Raw genomic sequence first — 26,843 nt, 5'->3', positions numbered from 1 at the left:
ATTACAGCTGAGGTGGGATTTCTTTCTTTCTTTCTTTCTTTCTTTCTTTCTTTCTTTCTTTCTTTCTTTTTTTCTTTCAACTGGTAGCTCCAAGGAAAATGTGGAAACCAGGACGCCGACCTTACAAAGTCTGTAAGCTTTTGCAGTGAAAGAAATAAAACCCATGCCCAAGTGAATGGTCTATGAAAGGCCAGCACAGATTTTTCTGGTTGTCTCAGGGCATGTATAGCTGAGCTACCTCGGATCGATGTCAAGGTCTCCAAACTCTGCTTCTTGGTGGGGAGGCTCAGACCCCTGAGGGCAGACTGCCTGGGTTCAATTCGTATCTCCGCAATGTTCTAGCTGTGCAACCTTGGGGGATGAATTCAGCTCCCTCATCTATGTCCGGGTGTTAGTGACAGGGTCGCCCCAGCGGACGTGAGAATTAGCTGAGAAGGTAGTTGCAAAGCACTTAACACGGCGCCTGGCACACACTCATTAGGAAGACGTTACTATGGCTAATATTGCATAATATAATCACCATATAATGTATGCGCCACATAATTACTATTACTGATACTCCCTACTGTCATCACGCATTTATATATATTGTATAACTCGTCCACCTGGCATGGCGGTTGGGCCCGAAAGAGGCAATGCTGTGAAACACGCACTGTGGGGCTCACACACACTAGTTTCTGTCCGTTTTCCGTTCCTGGGTCAATAACAGATTAAAACCTTTGTGTACTGTCTTACATCCTGCCCCCCTGGCTGAACCCCTCTCTCTCCCCTGCTTAATATCACAGGGATGGGTCCCAGCTTGTCCAATGCTGGTCACTCCCCTCTTCCTGAAATGCCCCCTCTCCCGCTGGAAAATCCTTCTCAGTCTGCTTCACTGGCTCCTTTTCCCTTAGGAAAAGGATCCTAGGGGGCTGGGGATCCTTGGGGCTTCTGGGCTCTGCCCTAGACCACCTTCTACCTCGAGCATCCCGGGCCATCTCACACATCCCTGGCCTGATCGCCCCCACCCTACACACCCATAGCTTCCAGATCTGCATGTCTGGCCCACTCTCTGTCCCGTTGCAGCCCTGTGGTTCTGCTGGCTGTCCCCACTTTGATGTCCCACGGGCAGCTCAAATGCCACTTGTCCCAAACTGGACTCATTCCCTCCGCCTACCCAGATATTCAGGCCCAAGCTCGAGAATGTTCCTTCATTCTTTTTTCTTTTTTTGAGAGAGAGAGAGAGAGAGAGCACACGCAAGGTGGGGGGGGGGAGAGGCAGAGAGAGAGAGACTATTTTTATCAATTTTTTTAAAAAGTTTATTTTGAGGGGTGCCTGGGTGGCTCAGTCGGTTAAGCGTCCGACTTCGGCTCCGGTCACGATCTCGCGGTCCGTGAGTTCGAGCCCCGCGTCGGGCTCTGGGCTGATGGCTCAGAGCCTGGAGCCTGCTTCCGATTCTGTGTCTCCCTCTCTCTCTGACCCTCCCCTGTTCATGCTCTGTCTCTCTCTGTCTCAAAAATAAATAAACTTAAAAAAAAAATTAAAAAAAAATTAAAAAGTTTATTTTGAGAGAGATTGACAGCATGAATGGGAGAGGAGCAGAGAGAGAGAGAGACAGAGAGAGAGAGAGAGAGAGAGAATCCCAAGCAGGCTCCACGCTGTCAGCACAGACCCCGATGTGGGTCTTGAACTGACGAACCTCGAGATCACGACCTGAGTTGAAACCAAGAGTCAGACGCTCAACCAACGGAGCCTCCCTGGCACCCCTTCCTTGACTCTTTTAAAAAACTTCATTAAACCTTTTGTTAAGTGTACAATTCAGTGATTTTTCATATATTCACAAGCTGTGCACCCAAGAAGCAGAAACCTAAATGTCCACCAACTAATTAATGGACTCCCGAAATGTGGTCTCTGCATACAATGAGATATTTATTCAGCCACAGAAAGGAAAGAGGTACAGATTCGTCCTACAACCTGGGGGAACCTCGAAAACGTTACACGACATGGGAGGAGCTTGCCACAAAAGATCACATGGCGGGAATCCATCCGTACGAAGCATCAGGAAGAGGCAAATCCATGAGAGGCAGAAGGTAGGCTCATGACTGCCAGGGGCTGGGCCAGGAGTGAGGGGCCAGGAGAGTGACTGCCGATGAGTGCCGAGTTTCTTTTGGGGGAGACGGAAATTCTGGAACGTTGGCCATTGTGAACAACACTGCTGTGGACACTCACATGCTAGTTTTTATGTAGATGTATGTTTTCATTTCTCTTGGGTGTATTCCTGGGGCTGGAATTGCTGGGTCATGTGCCAACTCCATGTTCAACATTTTGATGAACTGCCAAGCTCTTTTCCAAAGTAGACACAGCGCTTCACATGCCCACCAGCGGGGTGTGAGGGGGCCCTATCCCGCCACCGTGAGATCATGACCTGAGCTGAAATCAAGAGTGGGACGCTTAACCGACTGAGCCACCCAAGTGCCCCTCTTTTCCTCTATTTAAATGGGGCTACTTGTCTTTGTTTGTTTGAGTCGTAAGTGTTCTTTATCTATCCTGGATACAAGAGCCCTATCAGATATATGATTTGCACGTACTTTCTATAGAGAGTGACCAGCGGACGTTCTAGAAGGGGCTCTTTCTATTGGGACGCTGGGGAAGGCCTCTCCGAGGGGCACGCCTGACATCTGCATGAGGGGTCCGCTGCCGTAAGTTGACACACCTGAAGCCCCCTTAGCTCTGGGCTTTCCTGTCATCGAGCCATTACTTGCCCTCCACTGTGGAAGTCTATTCGAGTAGAACCTTCTGTGGTCGGCAGCCAACAGCGTTCACCCCAAAATGACTGCTTGCTCCCCTGCTAGACTGTAAGCCCCACGAAGCCAGGAGAGTATTTGTCCAGCTCAGATTTGCACCCAGGCAACTCTTTTTTTTTTTTTTTTTTTAATTTTTTCATTTATTTATTGTCGAGAGACAGAGAGAGCACAATTGCGGAGGGGCAGAGAGAGGAGGAGACAGAACCTAAGGCAGGCTCCAGGCTCCAAGCTGTCGGCCCAGAGCCCGACGCGGGGCACGAACGCCCAAACCGTGAGATCATGATCTGAGCCCAAGTCGGACGCTTGACCGACTGAGCGCCCCTGCACCCAGGCAACTCTTAAAGGGAACATCTTTGCCAAAGTTTAAGGATCAAGAGCTTTCACAGAGAGGTCCGGGTATTCTGCTCTGCTTTCCCTAGACGACTGGAAGGCTTGGCACCCGCCATGCCAAGGTTCCTGCAGTGGGAATGCCAGTGAGGGCAAAGCGGAGAACCAGTGGTTCCCTTTGGATGTCAGCTCTGAAGCCGAAAGTGACCGCCAGGGGAGGGCGCAACAGAGAGGATCACCTTTCGCAGAAACACTTTTCTTGCAGATTGCAGGACGATCTTAGCTCATTTATATTCCGTGCCTGCCCCCTGCAGGCGAGTGAGTTTGCGATCCCTTTGGAACCACAATGGGCCCAGGGCCAGGAATGAATGAATGCATGCCTGCATTTATACCACTCCCTCAATTCTTGACGCAGTACATTAAACAAGGTGTCAAATATTGTCATTTGATTTCTAAAGAAACATGAATTAGCTTGCTGGGTATAGGGTGCGGATTTCAGTTTAAACAAATTTAGTTCCGGCGTGCCGTTTTCCTTTGCCGCCTTTGCTGGGCCGAGTTGACCTCGCGGTGCTCAGAATCGCGGTTCCCTTGAAAACCAGCCCTTTACGCTTTCCGTCCAATAGGGGGCGACAGCAACAACGAATAGAAGGAGAACAATAGTTAAAGGCGAAATACAGTCAAGGTGCTTCCTACAGGGATGCTGGGCCCGTGGAGTCATATTCTGGATGGGAGCCACTTTTGCGGGGGGGGGGGGATTACTTAATATAATAATGCATTCAGATGGTTCAATCCCCATCCGCTGGTATCTGGCCTCCCACTCATTTCCATCACAGGTGTGACTTCTTTGACCCTTGTGCGCTCTCCCAAAGGCTTTTAAGCGTGTCTGAACAAATAGAAATATCTATTTACACCCCCAACCTTACCCCAAAAGGGAGCAACACCGTTCTGGACCTTGCTTTGTGTGCTCATGACGTATCGGGTAGAATGTTCCATATCAGTCCATACAGAAGGTCTCTCCCCACCCCAGACTCCCCTCCCTCACCTCTTTCACGGCTGCATTGGTTCTCCTTGGCAGACCTGTGTCATACTCTATTCACCCAGTCCCCTACCGATGGGCATTTTAGGTCACTCCTAACCTTTTGCGGCTGGAAATAAAGTTCAATGAATAACCTTGAATAGATTTACACACACGTGAGCCTGGCTATAGCAGCGGCTGTAGCCCCACCTGCACAGGAGAATCACCTAGGGGGACTTTAAGCATCCCGGCCCCCTGGCTGGACCTGAGATCAATCGCATCAGCATCTCCGAGTGTGGGGTCAGGGCACCACGCTAACTCCAGGGTCCAGCCAGCCCTGGGCACCACTGACCTCTTGGGGAACTTGACTGGTCAAGAGCACGTAGGCTTGTAAATCTGCTAGACATTGCCAAGTGGCCTCTGTTGGGCGTGATGCCCACGTGCACCCCCACCAGTGTGACAGGGGCTGGGTCTCCCTAGCCTCACCACAGAGCAGGCTTGTCCAACTGTGATCTTTGCTGACCTGCTAGTTGATTTTGAAGGGATCTCTGTCCTGCCTTAATTTGGGCTGAAAGGGAGCATATGTTTGAGAGCCATTTAGTCTATCTGGTCGTGGCCTGGGCCGGTTTCTGCTTTCGTTTTTTTTGCTCAGATTGGCGTCTGTATACATCAGCAAGATGAATTCTTTGTGATGTGAGTTGCAAAACTGTTCCCTGCTTTGTCTTTTGTTTTCACACTTTGCACGAGGCACTATGTGTTGTTTATGTTGTTTCTCCTCGGAAGAGCACTCTTTATCCATATAAATGTGTCCTTGTTTTGTCCTAGGTTTGGATTTTGAGTCAAGCCTGAAAGACCTCTCTCATTTCAGACTTCTTCCCGGGTTTGCTTCGGAAACTTCTGCGGTCTCCTTCATTTACACTTAAAGCCGTGATGCTTTCGCATTGCCCCCGATCAGTGGTGCGAGGTCTGCATCGTTTTTTTGTTTCTTTCCAACGGTCAATTGTATCAGTACCTTTATCAAGGAGTAAGATAGGAACTGCTTTGGGCTGCCTCGGACTGGAATTTGTTTTTGACTTTTTATTTATGGCAACACCTGCTCCTGTTTTTCTTTTTTACCTGCCTTGACACGGTTACTAGTCTTTGTGGTCTGGCAGGATAAGGAATGAATGAGTGAGTCAGCCAGGGAGGGAGGAAGATCGAATGAGTCAGCTTTTGCACTCAGAGGAACCCAAAGGGGGAGATAACCAGAATACAAATAACCAGAGTACAAAGTAAACAGTGATCCCACCAGCGTTCTGGAAGCAATCCACTTTCTATCCCCTCCTATTTGAAATGCTTCCTTCTTTCCAGTCCCTCCGCACCTAGAACCCAGGGTCAAACACGGGGTGGGGTCAGTTCCTTTGGTCTGCTCCATTAAGTCACCCGCTTGGAGGTCCCCTTTGGAGGCTAGGAGGTCTGCAGTTCTGCAGCCTGGGCGGGGGGTGGGGGGTGGGGAGGAGGAATAAGGAAGAGGGAGAGGCAAGGAGTGGGAGGGAGGAGGAGGGCAGAAGACAAGGGAGGAGGGGGAAGGGAGGAGGAGGAGAGAATAGGGAGAAAGGAGAAGGGGTAAGTGGTGGAGATAACGGGGAGAGTTAAAAAGGAAGAGAGAAGGGGGAAGAAAGGAAGGGAGGGGAGGTAAGAGAAGACGCGGAGGAGGGGTTGGGAAGTGGGAGGAGCAAGGAGGGGGAGGGGAGGAGGGGAGCAGGGAGGGAATAAGGAGGGCTTCCACAAGGAAGGGGAGGAGGGAGGAGGGAGAGGGAGTAGGGAAGGGTGAGGGAAAGGAGAAAGAGGGGTTGGGGAGGAGGAAGTGGGGAGGAGGAGGGGGGGGAGTGGGAGAACGAGAAGGGGGTTGGGAGGGAGGAGGGGGAGGGAGGAGCAGAAAGCCCCTCCTCCAGCCCCTGCCACGGAGTTGCGCAACCCGCCCGGACTGGGATTGGTCGTAGGCGAATCAAGAGGCCCCGCCCCCACGGCCCAGCGGCCAATGGCCGGAGGGGGGCGTGGCGGCGCGGCCTGGATCCCAGCGCGCGCCCTGTGCGCCCTCGGAGCCGCCGCCGCGCTCGCAGCTCGCAGCTCGCCCCTCGCAGCCCGCGCCGCTGTCGCCGCTGCCACCACCGCCGCCCGCCCTCCGCGCGTCCCCGCCGCGCTCCTTTCCCTGCGGCCGGCCCGGGGAGCGCTCGGTCGCTCCGGGCAGAGTGTCCCTGCTGCGGCCCTGCGGCGATGGCCACCAAGATCGACAAAGAGGCTTGCCGGGCGGCGTACAACCTGGTGCGCGACGACTGCTCGGCCGTCATCTGGTGAGGAACTTTCCATTGCTCTCCAAGCCCCGCTCCCCGGGCTCGCGAGGGGCCTGGTGCACTGAGCCGGCTTCCAAACGGGACGGATTAAGGGTCATGCCGTGCTGTCTCCCGCAGCCTTAACCCAGGACAGCGTGGAAAGCCAGCGCTGGCTTCTCCCTATTCAGAGCATCCTTTAGATTGTCCTGCTGGAAGCTTGGCACCTGGCTGCTACCATCGCTGATGTGTGTATGTGTGTGTTTTTTCTTCTCCCAATCCAAAGGGTGACTTTTAAATATGACGGCTCCACCATCGTCCCCGGCGAGCAGGGATCACAGTATCAGGACTTCATCCAACAGTGCACAGGTAGGGAAACGCGCCTTCGAGGGGGTTGGGGTGGGGGTGGGTGGGTGGGGGGAGATTGCTGATCTTTGGGGGAAATTGTCCACGCGGGAAAGAGGAGCTTCTGCGGAGGCCAAGCTGCGAGGAGCCTGGCCACCCCCACCGCGCCTCTGGCGCTGGGGGAACCAGATTTGAGGATTTTAAAGCCTCGTGAAACGTGCTCCCTCTGGACATCCAGAGCAACCAGGGGGGACTGCCTGGCTCCCTTGCTGCCACAGTACCCTCTCCAGAAGAGATGGCTCCTTTGGCTCCTCTGCCCCCTGCGGGTCACTGGTTTTCCAAGGGTCAACTCAGTGTGGTTCCGAACTCGTCTTCCGCCCTCCCCACCTTCACCAGTCAGTGAGCCAAAATAAAAACAATCCAGGAACTTGCAGGAGAAAGAAACTCAGCTATATCCTCCCTTCTCCCGAGATCATTGTCAGTGTTTTGGTTATATGTGTTTTTTCCTTGTAGAAAATAGAGTCAGATAGGACAGAGTACACGCCATATGACGAGTACAATTTCATTGATGTGAAATTGTAGAAAAGGCAAATCCGATGTGTGGTGTGGAAAGTCAGAAGAGTGATCTCCTTTTGGGGCAGATAGCCTTTGACTTGGGAGGGGCACACGGAAGGCCGCGGGCTTTTGAAAATGTCTCCTCTTTCCATCTGGGAGGCGATTACACAGGTGTGTACCTAGGTAAGAAATCATTGAGCAAAATACTTCTGATGTGTAAACTTTGTGCACTTCCCTGGGGGTGTGTGAAACCATTGAAAGGAAAGAATGCATGCTGTGTATAACCACAGACCCCTCGGTAGAGGCAAAAAGCCCAGCCCCTTTGGGAATGGGACCCATTCCAGGTCTCTGGTCTCTAGCTTTGAAACAGATGTGCAAACAAAGGCTGTGTGGCCTGGAGGTTAGAGCAGGAACTCTGGGCCAGCTCCGCAGACTGGGTGTGAATCACCAACTGGCCACTTCCTGGCTGTGTGACTGGGGGCAAGTTACTTAACCTCTCGGGGCCCTGGTTTCCTTACCTGTAGTCTCAGAGGACTGCTGTGAGGGTAACTGAGTCAACGTGTGTAAAATGCTCGGGGCAGTGCCCGTACAAAACTACACGGCCAACTGAAATGAAGAAAACGTACGAAATTGTGCCACGGGATCACGTGGCCGCGCCTTTCCTTCACTGTTTCCTTATCCAAATGGTATTTTGCCTTTGGTTTAATTGAAAGAATATTTCTGAAGAGTCTGCTGTGGGCTGGGCGGTCCTAAGGCGTACAGATTGCTTAAAAATTAAGCCTAAAATATCAGAGGTGTGAAATGCTGTAACAGCTCCCGTTGAATAAGGCACCGAGGGTGTCTCGTGGAGAGCCGCTGGGGCGGGATTTGAACCCAGGCCCCTGACTCAGGATCCCTGCCTCTGTACCACCACTACCCTTCCTCCGCTGTGGTGGATGGTTTTGCAAGTAGCCTAAGTACAGACTCTTGGCTTTCCCCCCAATCTGGTGGACAACCAGGAGATTTAGCAGTATTTTTTGCCTGGTCGGATCTGAGGCTTTGTCCGACCGGCCGGCCTCCCTCCTCGCTGAATTCAGGAACAGAAAACTAGCAGTTTCTTTCCTCCCTTTGACCATCCATCACTTCCCACCCAACCCCCTCCCCCCTACCGCCGCCGCCATCAGACTGGGTCTTGCTTCTGAAGCTATTGTCCGCTCCAGCAAGTAGGAGAAGGTGACCCAGGGACGAAAGTGCATCCTGTCAATAGAAGAGACTCTGAACAGATGCTCGCGGCCATTGGAAGGGCTTGGTGCGGTCAGAGAATACTTCCTTCCTCCCCTGGGGCCTTGCAGGCGGTTTACTCTGACCCTTCCCCCAGTGGCAGGGATGGGAGTGGGGAGTGCCTGGCGGGGGAACTAAAAATGCTTTCCCTGCTGCTCGTTGATCTTATGAATGGGCTGTGGGATCCGAAGCTCCGTCTGCTTTGGCTGGAAATCTGCCTGCCTTCCCCAGCCATCTGTTGGACAAATGTATAGACGAGTTATGGTTGCTGTGTCTGCACTGGTTCCCCTCGGAAAACCACGGCCGTGTCCTCGTGACCCAGTGACAAAGGACTCAGAACGCACCCACCGGCCGGTAGCTTTGTACTCGCAAGTCGCTGCACTTGGCGTGCCTTGTCCCCATGACTGAGATAGTTCCCCTTCCACAGGTGAGTAGCCCGAGGCCCAGCGCAGTTAAGCAACTTGCCCGCCATCACGTACGTAGTTAGGACGTGGCAGAGCTGGGACTTGAACCCAGGCAGGCTGGCTCCAAGTCCCATGTTCGTGGCCTCGTCTCTCTAAGGAAGTGGGTTTAGATTTTTTTTTTTTAAGTTTTATTTATTTAAGTAATCTCTACACCCCACGTGGGGCTTGAACTCCCGACCCCGAGATCAAGGGTGGCTCACTCTTCCGACCCAGCCTGCCAGGTACCCCGGAAGTGGTTTAGATTCTCATTTTCAAGCCAGGAGGCTTCTTTAGTGCTACAGTAGGTTCCAGTTTGTTTGCAGGATACACCACTTATGTGATGCGGGGAGGGCTCTCTGTGGCCCTAATTCCCAGGCAGGTGTCCTGCAAGCCTGAGGGGCCCAGGCCGTGGGGACAGGCTCTCGCTCTGGCCCAGCCTTCCCCTTTCCAAACATCGAACAAGGTGCAAAGGGGACTTAGAAGCCAGAAGGCATCGCTCCATCTCTCCCTCCAAAGGTGCTGGGGTGGGGTGGGGGAGGGGCGGTGGGGCGGGGCGTTTCCTCCCGGGCTTTCTCTCCTCCCTGACAGCCCGTTTCTGGCATTCTCTCCGAACCAGCCCTTCTTTCCCAGCCCCGTGCCCTCTGGCTGCTGCCTCTCATCTCTCCTCGCCCCCAGGCCTGGCCTCTCCTTGGCTGCGGCTGTTTTCTGGAAGGTTGCTCATCCTCCTGTTTCTGCTGGCAGGGTTTGGAGCCCTCTGTGTTCTGTACTGGCTCTTTTGGTGCTGGATGCACCTGCCCCCCCCTCCCCCCCCCCAACTGCTTTACTGCCTCCACTCTTGGCTTTTTGCCCCACACCTCAGTCCACGAGAGATGGTCCGAGAGCTCGCATAGTGGGATGTGTTTTTTATTTCCACAGCCCGGAGTTAGAAAATCTCTAGAATCACATCCCAACTGTGTCTCTTGCTTGCTGTGTGGCCTGGGGCAAGGACATCCCCTTCTCTGTGCCTCAGTGTTCTAGTCTGTGAAATGGGCGTCCTGGCGGTGCTCACCTCTGACAGTGACTGGGAGGGTTGGCCGAAAGAACACATTTAAAAGGAGAGCGCAGGCCCCCGATGGCACGTCGACTGTTGGTACTTTTTATGGGGTTTACTCTCGTACCTCTTACGAGGACGTTGTGTTTTCTGTTCTGAAGGTCCCGGCACGTGCCTCAGCGCCGTGCCCAGGGGGCCCAGAGCTCCAGATTAGCCCCAGTAGCCACTCGACCCCAGGGCGGCGTGGCACGCCTCGGACCTTTCGCCTGGGTCTGTGCGCAGTAACGCTCAGTCCATAAGCACCGACTGCGGAAGAGACGGTTGGCACAGCGGTTCAAGGTTTAGGCTGCATCGGGCCGGCCTGGCTTCCGGGTCGGGCCAGTCGTGTGACCTGGGGCAGTTGCGTGACCTGCCTGCGCATCCTTTGCTACAGTGTGGTCATTAGGAGGGTTAAGGAAGCAACTCACCGTGCTGAGGAGGTCCTAAGCGCTCCTTAAATGTTAATGACTGTGATTGTCATGGTCTTCATCTCCTTGGTGGAACTTAATTGGTGTGGCAGGAGCCTGTGTGGTCTGAGAGCACCAGAGAGGTGGGAGGGTCAAGAAGCGATGGGGAGGAAAGGGGTAGCCAGCTGTGCTGCAGGGCGGGGGGTGCCCCCGACAGAGCCTGGGGGAGCCGAGGGGAGCCACTTGCCAGGCTGAGTGGATATGTGATCCCTCTGATTGCGGTAGAGAGGGCCTGCGGATCATGGGTACGCGACGATCAGTGGCTCAAGCTGTCTATGAAATCACGTTTTGTTTTTGTACTTGATAAGTAATGTGTGTCCCTGGTGGAATATTGAGAAAGCCAGACTAAGCAAAAAGAAGAGAATAGAAGCTGGATATAGTTCAGATACACTTTTATTACTCAGAAATGAGTTCGTTAATTCGTGTGTCCTTCCTTCCTTCCTTCCTTCCTCCTTCCTCCTTCCTCCTTCCTCCTTCCTCCTTCCTTCCCTTCATGCCTCCCTCCCTTCCTCCCTCCACATATTTCTGCCTTCCACGTATGTGAGTGGCTCTTCTGCAGGGTCCTGTTCTGGGCACTGAGGATAAATATAGAAACAGAGAAGGTCCCTGTCCTCAGAGAGCTCATGTTCTATTGTCATTGCCCAGCCTTTAAAATGGCTACGTAATGTTCTCTCATATACGTGTAGCATTGTTTAACCAATTCTTTGTTGATGGACCCCAAAGTACTCTGTCGCAAGCCTGTTTTATTTTGGAAAGGATCCAAGCACCTGGGAACGAATCCACTTTTCTGTGGGTCCATATTTTAGAGCCGATCGGGTATGAGCATCGATGGTCAAGCCAGGGTATCTTGCCTGGACTTGTAGCCTTGAGGTGCCGTGTGACCTTGGGCAAGACTCCCGCATTTTGTTTCCCCCTCTGTAAGATGGGGATAATGACTGCACCGCTTTGTTGTGAGAATACATTGACATGATATATACAAAGCGGCACTTGGTATGGCCTCAGGGCTCAAAACTATGGTTGTTGCTAATGCAGAACCTTCTTGGAAGGTGTCGCACATCAATGGATAGGTTGAAATAAACTTGGAGGTCAGCGTCTGCGTGAAGCTTGATTGGGGTAGATGCCCCGTGATGTTGGCTAGATGAGGGTCTGGGTGCGGATAATATTCCCACGATGCTTTGTTGAGCCTGGAGTCTTCAGCTCAAAACCTCACTCACAGGGAAAAGCAGGGTTTGATATTTTTGTCCATCCTTGGACGTCCCATCCTTGGGGTGGGGGGCTTTTCTCATTTCAGAGTAATCCCCGCTCTGCCAGTGTAGTTCCAGGGAAGCTGACTTAACTCCGTACAGCCCCATTGGGAGTAAGCGGTGTCCTCTGTTGACTGATTGGTTCGGGGTTGGGCCCTCGTGACTCAAGTCGAGCCAATCGGCTGCATCCCTGATACTTTGGACAGAGTTGCTGGGCGAGCCCTTTTTGCTCTGGGATTAAGACCTGTTAGCATAGTGAAGGCCTGGAGCTTTCGGGACCCTTGCACCCTGTGGGGACTCGGGAGCAGAGCCAGAGATGGGGAGCGGGACCTAGAGGGCATGGCTTAAAGTCTCAGGTGCAGCCACGCCTGGAGCTCTCTCCTGAGGCTGTTTGCTTCCATGGGCCAGTTCAATTTCTTTTCCTCAAGCCGACTTGAGTAGGCTCTTTATCATTTCCATCGAAAAGAGCCCGAGGCCATAGCCCCCAGGGTAGATGGCTGGGCGGGGCTGAGGGAGGAGAATCCAGGCTGGCCCAGGAATACAAAAGCTCTCCTATGAGGATTGGTTGAGGTATCCGGGCATTTTTAGCTCGGAGAGGCATCTCAGGGGACTTGAGTGTTGTCCTTGGTGTTTGAGGGGCTGCCCTGTGCCATGTGCCCACTTTACTTCTTCACACCCCAACCCCACATGGTAGAACGACCAGACAGTAGGAATTTCAGGGGTAGATTGTAGGTTCACCTGAGGAAGGACTGTCCCTGGGTTAGAATGGGCTGTCACTGAAGGCAGTGAGACCGCCATCGTGGGAGGTATGTCGGGAGTGGTTGCCTGACCACTTAGCACAGATGTTTAAGAAAGGGTTTGAAAGGGGCCATCCGTGACCATGCACTCTCCTCTTCTGGTCTGTTCTACTCCCAGGAAGAGAAACAGAATGCATTAGTATAGACCGGGGATGGGGTCAGCCCTACCAGAGGCTGACAGCGGCAGTCGGATGGTTTCTAAGGAAAATGGGTGCGTTTATAGTTAGAGGAAATACTATTTATTCTGACACTTGCCCAAGAACAGTAAGGCAGGCTTTATTCAGGGGGACTGTGTGACAGGTGTAGGGACCATTACCGTGTGGGTTTGCAACGGGGGAGGGGGATCAGGCTCAGTTCTGAATACGACAAGAAAAAGTCCGAATTTATAGTCAAGAAGCAAGGTGGGGGCCAGTGGGTGGGGAGTGGCCAAGAGGAAGCGTCAGGGCTGAGGGCGATTCTGGCCGAACTGCTAAACTTAGCAGGATTCTTGCTGAACGCGAGTAACACACAGATGAACACAGAAGTCCGAAAGTTGAGACCTAGGTGAAGAAGCGTTCAGAAGGCCAGATTAGAATTTGGTCAAGGACGGAACTTTTGCTGCTACCAAAAGAAAGCGGATGGGGCGCGAATAAGACAAATGCCCTCGTCTGGGGCCTCTGTGTGTGCAGCTGCACAACGCACGTACAATCGGCGGTCAGTTTATCGTGCTGTTCTGCACTTGGCTGTTTCCCGACCCCCTTGTGGCCCATACATGTACAGACTCCAGAAATTTCAGCCAAAAGGTCAGGAGAGAAACGTCTAGTGAGTCTAAGGGAATAGGAGGTCGAAAGGAAGCTTTAAATCTGCAACAGTGCTGTGAACGTGGCAAAGCGCTAAGCAGTCTGTCCGCCCATTGAACGAACGGGGACGGAGCACCTCCTTTGTTCCAGAGACAGTGTTGGGTTTGTGATTTTTAGGTGACACTCTGAAGGCTAGTGACCCACTACCTGCACGGCTTTCTGCGATATACAGTGTCTCGTTGCTTTCTTTTCCCGCACGTGTGTCGCCGAGGGGTTTTGAGCTGCACTGCCTTGCTTCCTTGTGTCCTAAGATGCATGGGCACACTTGAGATGGCTCGTCTGGATTGCCTCTGGGGTGATAGTGGTGCCTGCTTTTGACTTTGTGGTCTTTCCCCTTCCATGGGGAAGGCTGCTACCTGTCCAACTGCCTGGTAAGTAGTGTGTCCTTGTTCAGAAAGAGTCTTCGATGAATTGAATTGAATTGAATTGAATTGAATTGAATTGAATTGAGTTTTTGCTCCTTGAAGATCGCTGGGAGTTGGTGCAGACTTTTAATGTATTGCTTGTGGAGCGACTAGGTGTTCCCTCCGCCCCCTCATCTTCCATCATTTCTCCACCTGTTACATTCTGGGGACTCTCCCCTCACCCCTAGAGCACGGCACCCCACGCGTAGGTCTTTGGTAATCTGGTCACCAAAATTAGTGGCCGTTTCTTTGTCCTGATTCCACTCTGTGTTCTCCCAGCTTTTGTTGGTGAGCACGACTCACTGAAAAAACACGTTTCCTTCCCTCTGCTTCCCCCTGCAAACACACATACTTCTCCTTTTATGTCTCTTACCTCCTGTTCTCATTTCCTGCTCCCGCTTCTCTTTTCCCTTCTTGCCCCACAAGAGTGGGCGTTTCCCACCCTTGATCTTGGCTTTTCCTTCTGCAGGGAATGGGGTGAGCGCCTGCTGGGTGCCACGCCCTTTGCCTGGTGACCGCGTAGCCCAGGGCCAGGTGGCGTCAACTCCTCTCCCCTTTGGAACATCTGGTGGCTTTTGCCTATAAGGTCCAAATGCTTAGCAATAACACAGAATGCCCCTTACGAGCCCTCCCGTTGCTCGTCCCCAACACAGAGGGTTCTGACCCCTCGGTTGCTCAAAGGCCAGGCTCCGTGCGGACGCTTTGCACACATTGGCACAGATACTGTTTCGTATCCGTGAAGGATGTGTGCGTGATGAGTAAGTAGCAGTTTTCCCGTTTCACTGATGAGGAGTCTGACCATTTCCTTGAAGAGTCGAAAGTTGCTTGCTTGAGATGGGAGAGTGGGTGGCCTTGGACCCCAGATCTGTGTCCAAGGAACTTTGTCCTCCCGGAGGACTTCTATACACCTGTCAAGGCCCAGTGGAAATGTCCCCTCCGTGCAGATGGCCTCCTTGCCTCTGTGATGCTCACCACATTGTGCGGGGTGAGGGGTGCCTGTTTCTTCAGCGCTGCAGCAAGGGCCTGGAGAGAGCCACTCGGGCCGGGGTGGTGGCCTCCTTGGTGGCGAACCCCTGCCCCCCGCGGTTAGCCGGTCCCGATCTCTTTTCCTTATGTGGGCCCAAGTCGCAGGCTGCAGCACTCAGCAGCGCCTCACGTCGTACCCACGTCGTACCCACGTCCCCACGTCCCCACGTCTGTCGTCTGACTTTCCCTGCTGGAGGCTGAGCTCCCCCCGGGGCGGAATCCTGGTTGCTGTCCCGTCAGCACCTGGAACACCACCTGGCATTCTCATCTGCTGCTTGTTGAGTAGAGGAATGACAGTCCCCTGAGATGTTTGAGAGCTGAGCTACCCCCCACCCCCCTGCGAAGGCACGCTGTGCCCCTGCTGAGGTTGCAACCCAGTGGCCCGTATGGACATCTGCAGGTGCCAGGGCTCCCTGGCCGCTGCCTCTGCCCCCACTGGCTTCTGGCTCCGGTTTCCTGCCCCAGGGCCCTTGCATGGCTGCGTTCCTCGCCCACCTGATTTTGTGTGCTTGGCTTTTCAGATTCAGCTCAGTCAGTGGCCTCAGCAGGGGCAGGTCCCCCGAGGCCTGTGTCTGACCTGCTGGCGGGGCTATGCCCTCAGCATTTTGTCTTTTGTCTCACCAGCACATTTTGAAATCAGCCTGCCTTACGTCCTGAGTTGGTCCTGGGCTGCGTTTATCCTCCTCTATCTCATTTTTCCTGTGCCTTCTGGAACAAATTCCCACAAACCGAGTGGCTTGAAGTAACGCGATTTTATCATCTGACAGTTCTGGAGGTCAGAAGTCCAAAATCTGTGGCACCGGGCTAAACTCCAGGTGTAGGCAGGGGTGTGGTCTTTCTGGAGGCCCCAGGGGAGAGTCCATTTCCTGGCCTTTTCCAGCTCCCGGAGGCGCCTGCGTCCCTCGACTCAGGGCCCCTCCTCCACCTTCGAGGCCAGAGAGAGCGGGTCGCGTCCTTGTCAAGCTGCTGTGTCTCTGGTTCTGATTCTTTTGCTCCTGATGACGTTGGGCCCACCTGCATCATCCAGGATGCTCTCTCCTATCCAGATCCTTAACAATCACCTCTGCAAAGGCCCTTCTGGGTCAGGTGCTATAGTCGTGGGTTCTGGAGATTCCGACGCGGACATCGTGGCCAGCCAAGTCTTGCCAGCCGCTGTGATCTAATGATTTCATCTCATCTACACCGTGGCCCAGTGTGGTAGGTCCCGCTGTAAGTCCCACTCCGTAGGTGGCAAAACTGAGGCTCAGAGATGGGAAGGCCCTGGCCCAAGGTTGCACAGAGGCCCCGCTCTGTTCCTTCCCTGGCGCCTGGGTTCCTGGCCACCCCCCCAACACCCCGCTGCTTCCCTATGCTTGCAACTGAAATTCTTTTCAAACAAGCTCTTTTGGGAGCGCCTGGGCGGCTCCGTCGGTGAAGCGTCCGACTTCGGCTCAGGTCGTGATCTCGCGGTCCGTGAGTTCGAGCCCCGCGTCGGGCTCTGTGCTGACAGCTCGGAGCCTGGAGCCTGCTTCCGATTCGGTGTCGCCCTCTCCCTCTGTTCCTCCCCTCCTTACGCGTGCACGCGCTCTCTCTTGAAAAAAACATTAAAAAAAAAAATCTCTCTTAAAAAAAACACAAAAAAGCTTTTTCCTTCCCCCACCCCCCAGTTTTACTGAGAGATATTTGACAGACGTCATTAGCAGCGTAAGGCACAATGGTTTGCTTTCTACGTGCTGCGGAATGATCACCACGGGAGGTTCTGTGGATATCTGTCATCTGATGGGGGTGCAATAAAGCGAAAGAGAAAGCATTTCTCTTTGTGATCAGAGCTCTTAGGACCCACGCTCATAATAGCTTTCCGCAAGGTCTTTTCTGGAACGCTCAGGGGCAGACCTAAGGCCTGTGTCCCTGGCTGGTGGCACACGTTAGTGGGACTCACAGCTCAGAGGTGATTTTTCTGGAAGAAGTGGAAAACCTGCGATGGTCTTTGAAGGACACCTCTGTGATTCAAATGCCTCTGTCCTTCCCAGGGGACAATTCTGACTTTGCTACTTTTGCCTGAAAGGACGTTCCGGGAGGTCATCTGATCTGACCCGGAGGTAGTTTTCGTCCCTTTTGGGGGGCTCTGATTCTACCCCGACTGTAGACTGGAGCGTGTTGTTCCTGGTTTCAGATAAAAGCCAGTTGCCGCCTCGGGCAGGCCAGGGTTCCCTCTGGGTCACGCTGGGCTCCTGGGGAAAACTGAGAAGAGCCGGGTCCTGGGCTGCGAGCCCCCCTCCGCCCCCCACCCCCCAACAGAGGAGGGCCCGTGTTCACTCCCGCGAGCCCCGCAGCCCTGAAGACGATGCCCCTCGCCCCGTTCTCGATTTAGCAAAACGCGCTGCCACGTGTCCGATTCTGAGAAAATAGCTTACTCTCTCCCTCAGCGTGACTTCTCTTCACTCCCATCCAACAAATACAAATCAAGGACCAGCCGCATGCCAGCCCCTCTGGCCGCAAGGGACATAAGTCACAGAGCTCGCGTTGTTTTGGGGGCGCAGGGACCGATCACAGACAAGCTGGCAAATTGGGTCACTCCCGAATGCCCCAAAGAGGATGAAAAGAAGCCACGGCCTGGAGGTGGCCCGCAGCGGGGCCACCGTCAGCCAGGGTTTGGTCACGGGAGGCCTAAAGAGGAGGGGACGCTGAGGCAAGCCTGAACGCGAAGGAGGTGGACACTCGGGTGCCTGGGAGTGGAGTGGGCCCGGCACAAAGGAAGGCCCTCAACAATAAACAAAAAAGAAAATGGGCGAGGGGTTTGAACAGGCATCTCTCCCAGGAGCCTGGCAATCCCACTCCTTAGTATCTACCCGAGAGAAACGCAGTCACGGGTCTACGCGAAAACTTGCGCGCGAATGTTCACAAGCATCGTTCACGAGAGCCGGGGAGCGGAGACCGCCCGGCTGACCGTCGTCGGATGCAGGATAGACAAAACGCGTCTCTCCACGTGGTGGGACGTTACCCAGCCGTAGCAAGGGAGGAAATCGCGATTTGTCGACGCCGTGACGCTGGCGAGCCTTGAGAACGTGATGCCAAGCGAAAGAAGCCAGACGCGAAAGGCCACGTGTTGTGCGATCCCATGTATTTGAAGGTTCCAGAACGAGGCGCTAGGGAGCTGGGGAGTAGTTGCCGGGGTGGGGGGCAGGGGATGAAGGAAGATAGACCACCGGCGGGTAGGAGGTCTCCTTTTGGGGCTAACGGAATGTTTTGGAATTAGACCTAACGGCCAATGAATTGTGCGTTTAAAAGGGGTGAATTTTGGGGCACCTGGGTGGCTCAGTCGTATGAGTGTCCGACTTGGGCTCAGGTCATGATCTCACGGTCCGTGAATTCAAGCCCCATGTCGGGCTCTGTGCTGACAGCTCAGAGCCTGGAGCCTGCTTCAGAATCTGTGTCTCCCTCTCTCTGACCCTCCCCCATTCATGCTCTTTCTCTATCTCAAAAATAAATAAAAGTTGAAAAAAAAAGGTGAATTTTATGATACGTGAATGACGTCTCAGTTTTTGCAATGTGTAGAGGCAAGGGGGTCCGGGGGGCCCCGTGGGCCGCGGCGACGACTCTGGGTTTTACTTGAGCGTTTTCTTCCTATGCCTTTGTTCTACAGCCTTCTGGAAGTTTGCCTCGGTCCTTCTCGTGGAGAATCCCCTGCTCAGCATGTTTCGCTCTTGTCACTGTTCCGTCTGTTGCAGACCTGCCCGTCCCCACGGCGACCCTCCACCCCCGTGGGCCCCTCGGATGCACTCAGCGCTGCCCTCCCCGCCCCCCCCCCGCCCCGCCCCCCCTGCACGTGCCGTGTGCACTTGATGTCCTGGATTTCCATTCTCCTCGCCATTTCCATCGGCTCCGTGATAGTTGACCTCTTGTCATCACTGTCTAGCGTTTTTTCACCGCTGGCTCTGTGCCAAGGCTCGCTTCTGAGGCTTTCGCTCTCCGTTCTGGGGAGGATTGATATCCAGGGACATAGGTCCCGTGGCTGTGTTCTCGTCTTCCCGAGCCCACGCCCAGGACGGAGCCGGTGCCCAGGGCGTGTGTATCTCATTGCCGTCAGCCCTGGTATCAGAAATGAGCATTTAAAGAAAAGTAGGCGGTCCGTCTCGGGTATTCATAGGGGTTAATAAATTAGTGAGTCGGTAAAAGTGAAATGAGTCAGCTGTGAACGTGTGGGCGAACTTGAGGGCTGGAAGGTTACCAGCCGTGGGGATCGGTGGGGGTGCAAACGTTTTGTGAGTTCTGTGCCCGGCACCCAGGGGCGCCGGAGTTGAAAGAGCCACACGCCGCAGCCCGGAGAGCTGGGGATCGGAGTGAGAAGCCACTGGGCCGCAGTCACCCCGTGGAAAGAGCCAGAGCTGGGACGCAAGCCTGGGGCTCCTGGCTCCCTCAGGCTGCTGGGGTCTAGGATTTGCTTGGCTCCCCGAGACCCAGTTGAAACGTCACTTCCTCTTGGAAGCTCGCCCTGATCGCCACTCCCCAGGCAGAATGAATCTCCTGCTTTCTTTGACGTTCCCATCCGCCCTGTGGAAACTTGTTGCTGTGGCATTAACTGCTCTGTGTCACACGCTCTGTTTTTGTTTGCCGGGCTAGAGTGTACGTCCTTTGAGGGCAGGGATGGTGTCTTCTTCTTTTTTCAAAAAAATTTTTTCTTTAATGTTTATTTCTTTTTGAGACAGAGAGAGACAGAGCGTGAACAGGGGAGGGGCAGAGAGAGAGGGAGACACAGGATCCACAGCAGGCTCCGGGCTCCGAGCCGTCAGCGCAGAGCCCGACGCGGGGGTCGAACTCACGAACCGTGAGATCATGAGCTGAGCCGAAGTCGGACGCTTAACCGACTGAGCCCCCCCCACCAGGCGCCCGAGGGACTGTGTCTTCTTGAGCAAAGTCCCTCTTCACAGATTGTTAATACGTGTCCACGACGACCGACAGCAAAAACAGATGCAAGAATGCAGAGCGGGGCACAACAGGGGACTGTGGTGCTGGGACAGTCAGACACTTCAGTGTCCCCACGGTGTCTCGCTGCAGGTGCTGTAGGAGTGGGTTCTGCCTCCGGGACCTGGTTGTGGCCTCTGTTCTCAAAGTCAGAAGGTCCCGTCGGGTTTAGCATGCTGACTTCCATTTAAGGAAGTAAAACTAACCATCAAAAAAAAAAAAAAAAGACAGCAAGAAAGTTCCGGTGCCTTGTCATCTGGGGAGAACCTTCAGCTACCCTGACAATTTGGGTATCCAGATCAGCCCGCTCCCGGAGGGTTCTACCGAAGTAATCACCTTGCCTTCCCTCTGGCTGTCGTGTACTCCATTTTCTCCTGTTTTCTGCCAGAGTGGGAAAGCTGGGTCACTCGCGTGTAATGGAACCGCAGTGAGTCAGGAATCCCTGGAGAAGTCTACCGCCTTGAGGGGCGCCTGGGGGGCTCCGTGGGTGGAGCGTCCGACTTCGGCTCAGGTCAGGATCTCGCGGTTCGTGGGTTCGAGCCCCGCATCAGGCCCTCGTGTTGACAGCTCAGAGCCTGGAGCCTGCTGCGGATCCTGTGTCCCCTTCGCTGTCTCTGCCCCTCCCCTGCCTATGCGCTGTCTCTCTCTCAAAAATACACATCAAAAAACAGTTTTTAAAAAGCCTCCCTTTGACGAATGGGGGAGCAGATCTCAGACGGCAGGTGTGGACCCTCTATATACGGACCCACAGCACAGAGCACGTAATCAAATCCAGTCTCCATGCCTGCTCTGTGACGAATGAACCAAGATGTGAACAGGGGCCTTATTCCTAGGGTAATGGGCTTTCTTTCTCTCTTTCTTTCTTTCTTCTTTTTTTTTTTTTTGTGCTTAGTATTTCCCCCAAATTTTTTGAGTGGGACAGGAGGGTTTTTGTTGTGTGTTTAACCAATCAGGGCAAACAGTTAAGAACCACCTTGAAAAAGAGAGTGTGAGTCACATGGGGCTTTTCAGTAATGACAGGTCTCTCCTGTCAAGGGAGGAACTCGTTCCTATCAGCCTCAGGCCTCAGTCCCCTCCCGGGGGCAGCCACCAAGCCCCCTGTCCTCTGACTCCTAGAGAGGACGTTCTCCACCTCCCAGGTCCTCGTCCGTTACTGCCTGGGCTCCCCTCCCCCGACTATGCCTGTCCCCCCACCCCCCACCCCTGTGAGCAGCCCCGTGGAAGGGAGTGGGAGGGCTGCTGTCGTCCCTGTCCAGCTGTCCCCCGGCCCCAGGCAGCAGGATGTTCGAATTCTTTCCCATTTCCTCCCGCACCCACTCCAGGGAGCTCTCTTGGTGGAAGCTGACAGCTCAGCTTTTTGGTGTGTGGGTTGTTTTCTTCCTTACATGAACCTTGTTTGCATAACTTCTTAGGGAGTCTATATAAGGTAAGGTCAGCTTTAGAGCAAGCTGCAATCATGTCGCGCTCTGGGGCAATTTCCTCCCCGCTTCTCCTTCCCTTTTCTTTTGACTCGCTCTTGAGAGCGAGTTCACTGTTGGATGGAGGTTACGAAATGATGCGTGTGCTCTCTCTGTCCCTCTGCTGGCCAGCAGATGTGTATTAGTGCCCACGAAGTGCCTCATGCCGTGGGAGATAACACCGAGTGGACAGATGTGAAAGTACCTAAATAGATAAACCGGGCACATGCCAGAGCGTCTACTTAGGGGGTTACGTAGGTGGTGAGACCCTTATCGTTGGCTTATTCGTACTTCTCATGATCGTCCGCTTTGTGTTTTGTGTGAAATGGAAAAGAATTGTTTAAAGCATTTGCAAACGATCCTCAGTCTCCTCTGGGTTCTGTCCCTTTCCAGCCAGGGCTGGCTTCAAGGAGAGGCAGAGGGGAAGACTAGGGTCCCTTCTGGGAGAAGGTGGGGGCCCTTGGTCAGTGTGGACCCCGTGTTGGGGTCCCCCTGCTGACAATGCTGGGTGGGGTGGTCAGAATCTGCCTCTCAGGATTACCTGAGCTGAAGCGGGGGGGAGGGGGGGCGGATTTCAAATCAGTGGGGAGAGGGCAGGAGAGTCCCTGAGAGCTTGGTGGAGATTCTGTGCCATTCACAGTTTTTGGGAAAATACGGAATGGTTCATCCTGGTGGCCGTGGCGATGCCAGCGAAGTCTGACTCCTCCTTCCTTCCTCCCTCTGTTCCTGTGCCCTGTGTGGTCATCTCCTCTCGTTGTGTTTCCTTCCACAGCCACCCTGTCCTAAGTGCTTAGCATCATGCCCCCTGTCCTCTTGCCATGTCTACTCTCGCTCCTGAATCCTTCCTGCCAGTCCAGCCCCAGACAGAGAGAGTGAGAGAAGGAAATACAGGGGCAGGTGGTGAGGGGTGAAGGTGGTCATATGGGAGAGAAAGGAGGGAAATGCAAGGCCCAGAAGGGGGTGAGAGAGGAGAGCCCAAGGCAACGAGGGGGATGGAGGAGAGAGCCCAAGGTGACGACAGCGGCATTTCTGGGCGCTTACTCTGCACCAGGCCGTGCCCACGAACTTGGCAATGGCAGCCTCACGTTGTGTATTAACTTGCTAAGTACATGAAAGCAAAGACCTTGAAGAGAGAACTGGAACATGGAACCGGGTGGACCCTGCCCGGTGTTGCTCTGCCCTGAGCTGATGGGGCCTTAGGGCTGGTGGGATCTCTTTCACACTGTGAGGCTCTGTAGGCCACCCAGAGGTTAAGTTCTTTTGAGTGTGGGGTTTATTCACACCATGGGAGGGCCGTCTTTTCATGGCCAAGGTTCTCGCTGGGTGAGAAGGAGTGGGTGTTCACAGCCCCAAATTGGGAATGATGCCTGAGGCACAATCAGTCTGTAAATTATGATGATGCGAAGCCAGGCCATACAGGAAGCTCCTTTTCACGATCACTTCCTCAAAACCAGAGAAGTGTGGGTGGGAAGGGAGGGGGTGGGCTGGGCTCGGGGCACTGAAGCTTTTCTGCCCTTGAAACCTCCTGCCACGCCTTTACCACCAGCGCTGGCACGAATGCTCCTCCCCTCCCCCACCCTCCCTAGGTCAGTGGTTCTCAAGCTTTGGAAGCACCCAGATCCCCCAGGGGCTTGGCTGCCACTCCCCATTCCCAGAGCTTGTGAGTCAGTAGGTCTGGGGTGGACCCGGGCAACCACGTGCTCATGGTTTCCTGGAGGGGCGGGGGGGGGGGGGGTGCTGACTGGACTGGTCCGGGGGCCCCCGCTCCGAGAACCGTCCTCCGCTTAACCAGTGCTCCCACGGGAAGGGCCAGCGTTGTCTGGCTTCTTACCACTTTAGCTCTCTGAGCCTCAGTGTCTTCGGCTGTAAAATGGGCCCGGGAGCAGTGGAGACCTCACAGAGAGCTCGGCACGAAGCGATGTGCCAATACGCGTAAGCTTAGGACGGTACCCGGCCCGTCGTCGGTGCCCAGCAGACGGCTCCTGTTATCCTCAGGACCCTCGTTCGTCTTATCTGCGCCCCCCGTGCTTAGCACTGTGCCTGGCACATAGTAGGCCCTCCGGAAATGCCCGTTGGAACTGGAAAGGTAGGGATAGAAAAAGAGCGGTCTCCCCATGAGCCGCGCCCGTCACACGCCCTCTGTTTCCTGCAGCCCCCTCAGCCGCCTCATGACTGTGCGCGTGCGGAAACTGAGGCTTAGGGGCATTCGTGCGTCTGGTCCAGGTCACAGAGCTGGTACGAAGTCGGGGGAGCTTCTGTTGGATTCCGGAACTTGGACTCTTCGCCTGGGTGCCGGGCCGGGGAGCAGAAGGCTGAACGTGAGCGGCCGGTGGAGACGGCTGGGCTGAGGCCTCTGGGAGAGGGAGTGCGGGGGTCCGCGTGCTGTGGGAGTGTCTGGGCCCGGCTTCCCCCCCTGGGCTTGCCCACACCCTCGGCTCCCCAGTCTCAGGCCCCAGAGGTGTGCCCCTGGCCCCCTGGGGACCGGCTGGCACCATGAGAGGGATGGCAACGTCGAGTAGTAACGTTCTCCCGGCCAGTGTCCTTCTTGGTCCACACACGTGTGCCCCCACACACACACCACACACATTTACGATGAGGCTTAGCGCTGCCTTTCTGTGGAGGCACCCACGTTTTCCTGTGTGTGAGCGGGTGCCAGCGGGACAGAAGTGAGGGGTGTGGCGTTTTCCACGCCCCTGCGGTGCTGTGGCCGCGTGCGTGTGTGTGTGTGTGTGTGTGTGTCTCAGGTCGGCCCCGTGTGTCTGGAGGAGAGGAGGTGGCCCGGCCCAGACTACGAACGACCGCCTCCCCCTGCACAAACCAGTCTGCGGTCAAGATGGGCTTAGAGCAGGGGGAGAGAGGCTTCGCGTCTGCGTGGGCAGCTGCGAAAACGTCGCCCCGACCAACCGCGTTTTCCCCGCGCAGGCTCAGCTGACTTCCCGGTGTCACGCCCGATCGGGAGCAGCAAACATTTGCAGGCGTAACGGGACTCTCGAATTTTCAAAGACGTCAGCAGTCTTGTTGGCCAGACTGGTGTCAGATAAGCCAGCGCCCAGCGGCCACCCGGGCAAACAGTCCCCCGCTGCCACGAGGATGTAAATGACATTGGCCTGCACTTCTGGAAGGTCCGCAAAGGCCGGGCTCCCCACGCCCTTGGTGACTGACTGCTCGTGGGCCTGTCTCACGCCAGGCCCCGGGCTGGCACTTGGGACAGGCAACTTTCCCACGTGGAGGCTCTGGCCGGCGACGGGGGGGTGGGGATCCAGCTGGAGCCACGGGAACCCAGACATCCCGCGTGGCTGCGTCCACTCGGGTCCTCAGACCCGCCGCCTCGTTCCCGCACTCCGTCCTGTGGCCACAGCTTCAGGGAGAGGCTTCCGCTGTGGCGGGCCGGGCGGGCCCCCGTGGTATTTAATCCCCGTGGGCGACTAGTGATGTGGTCCCCTGTTTGGAAGGATCCCACACGTGGCTCAGCAGCTGGATGTGGGAGGAGCAGACCTTGGCCGTGGAAGGGACCCATCGGGCCACCGCGGGGGCTGAACTTGCTGAGGGAGAGAAGCCGGGCCCCAGAGGCCGCGGGCAGTGTGATTCCATCTACGTGAAATGCCCCGAACAAGCAGATCCGGAGACAGAAAGCGGCTTGGTGTTGCTTAGGGCCGGGCGGACGGGGGCCGGGGAGCGACTGTCGTGGGCGAAAGGGTTTCCTTTTGGGGAAGAGGCATGTGTTCTGGAACAAGGTAGGGGCTGTGATTGCACAACGCTGTGAACGTACTAAATGCCACTGAACGTGTGCTTTAAAATAGTTGACGTGGTGACTTTTATCTTTCACTGCGGCTTTTTCTTTTTTTTCTTAAAAATAAAAAGGGGGGGCGGGGGCAGGCAGTACCCAAAACAAAAAACTCACCGCGTTTTACGGAGGAGGGAGCGGAGGCTCAGTGTTTGGGGATTAAGTCAGGGTCCGTGAGGGTACGAGATAGAGGTCTCACCCCCACGTGGGAGCCCCTGGACTCCTTCCTTTCCTCCCGTGGCCAGTCTGTCACCAAGCCCTGTCGATCTGACCATGCGGTGTCCCTGAGACTGTCCTTCTCTGTCCCCCTGGACCCCCGTGGGTGGGTCCCCCAGTGGGTGTCCGCCAGACTCCCGTGGCCGGTGGGGGCAGTTCCCCAAAGGAAGGGGGCTGGGCAGGCACGCCCAAGCCACCCAGGCCTCGGCCTGCAGCCCCCTTGGCCAGGATGCGTTACCTTGGGCACATCGCATGACCTCTGAGCCTCATCTGTCACAGGGTGGAGTGCATGTTGATGAAGAAGACGCTGACGTCCCCTCCTCCCCCACTGCCCGCCTCACGGGCTCATTATAAAGACCAAATGAGGGGCGCCTGGGTGACTCCGTGGGTTGAGCGTCCGACTCTTGGTTTCGGCTCAGGTCACGATCCCAGGGCTGTGGGATCGAGCCCTCTATCGGGCTCGGTGCTGAGCGTGGAGCCTGCTTGGGATTCTCTCTCTCTCTCTTTTTCCCCCTCCCCTGCTTGCACTCTCTCTCTCTCTCTCTCTCTCAAAGAGAAAAAAAAAAACAAACAAGAAATAAAACTTAACAAAGACCAAATGAGACGGTGAAGCATGAACGTGTTTCAGAACTGTGACTGGTGGTTCCGTGTCCTTTAAGAAATCGATGCCGTGGAGCCTCCTGGCTTGGCCTCTAGTGTCTGGGTCAGGAGTCCGTGGCCTGCAAAGGACCGTGTTCCTTGGTTCCCTTGTGACAGGTGGTTGCCCCTCCAGACAGCTTCTTGGCCAACTTGTGCTCAGGCTCTGAGGTCCTAACGAGGCAGAGAATTTAATCAGCCCCAGACTGTCGCCTTTACACCCAGAGGGCGTGTGACCTTGGTGCCTAAACCTATATATGCTGTGTGGGATTCAGCACAGAAGCACCTGGAAAGTCTAGGAAGGAAGATGCCTTGGGTTTTCAGAAAAATACAGGAAAATAAAAAAAGGCCTCAAATGTGGTCCTTTGGCCGGCAGCGTTTGTGTCACCGGGGAGCCACTTAGAAACACAGGCCCCGGGGCCCCATCCGAGACCCGAGGCCTCGGAATCTGCACATTAGCAGGATCCCCGAGCGATTCAGATACACACGGACATGTCAGAAGCACAGCTCCCCGCTGTCGTTGGGAACCTGAGGAATCCTACAGCCGGCAGCCAAAAGCCCTGCATGGATGGAAAAGCTGATCGAGCAGCTAGTAGGAGAGGAGCCCCCCTGCCCAGAACAGTCCCATGCGGGCGTCTCCAGCCAGGGATTGAGATGAGCTCTCCGCCATCATCGCGATTAAAATATGAACCGTTTGGGAACCCAGCTGAGTAAGGGTCTATGATTTCCTCAGTGAAAAACACAGAATTTCGGTGGAAAACACAAAGAGGGGCTTCATCAAATGGGGACCCCGACTGTCTAGAAGGTCATCGTCAGCCAGGGGCGGTTCCGCCCCCCAGGGGACGGTTGTTGTCCCGGGGGCGGAGGGGTGATCCTGCATCTAGCGAGTGGAGGCCAGGGATTCTGCTCAGGACGGTCCCCACCG

General features: G+C 55.0%; 1 protein-coding gene across 1 annotated transcript in view; it reads left to right on the top strand.

The window, feature by feature from the left end:
- The first annotated feature begins 6,191 nt into the window (after positions 1 to 6,191).
- COTL1 (coactosin like F-actin binding protein 1) overlaps positions 6,192 to 26,843 on the top strand; it is a 36,657-nt gene continuing 16,005 nt past the window's right edge. The window contains exons 1-2 of the mRNA XM_019413032.2: positions 6,192 to 6,459; positions 6,722 to 6,804. Of these exons, the coding sequence (XP_019268577.1) occupies positions 6,383 to 6,459; positions 6,722 to 6,804 (160 nt within the window). The 5' untranslated portion in view covers positions 6,192 to 6,382. The remainder of the gene's footprint in view (positions 6,460 to 6,721; positions 6,805 to 26,843) is intronic.

Source organism: Panthera pardus, unplaced genomic scaffold, assembly GCF_024362965.1.
Source record: "Panthera pardus isolate Hobbes unplaced genomic scaffold, ASM2436296v1 HiC_scaffold_19, whole genome shotgun sequence".
Lineage (NCBI taxonomy): Eukaryota > Metazoa > Chordata > Mammalia > Carnivora > Felidae > Panthera > Panthera pardus.
This window is presented reverse-complemented; position numbering and strand designations above follow the sequence as displayed.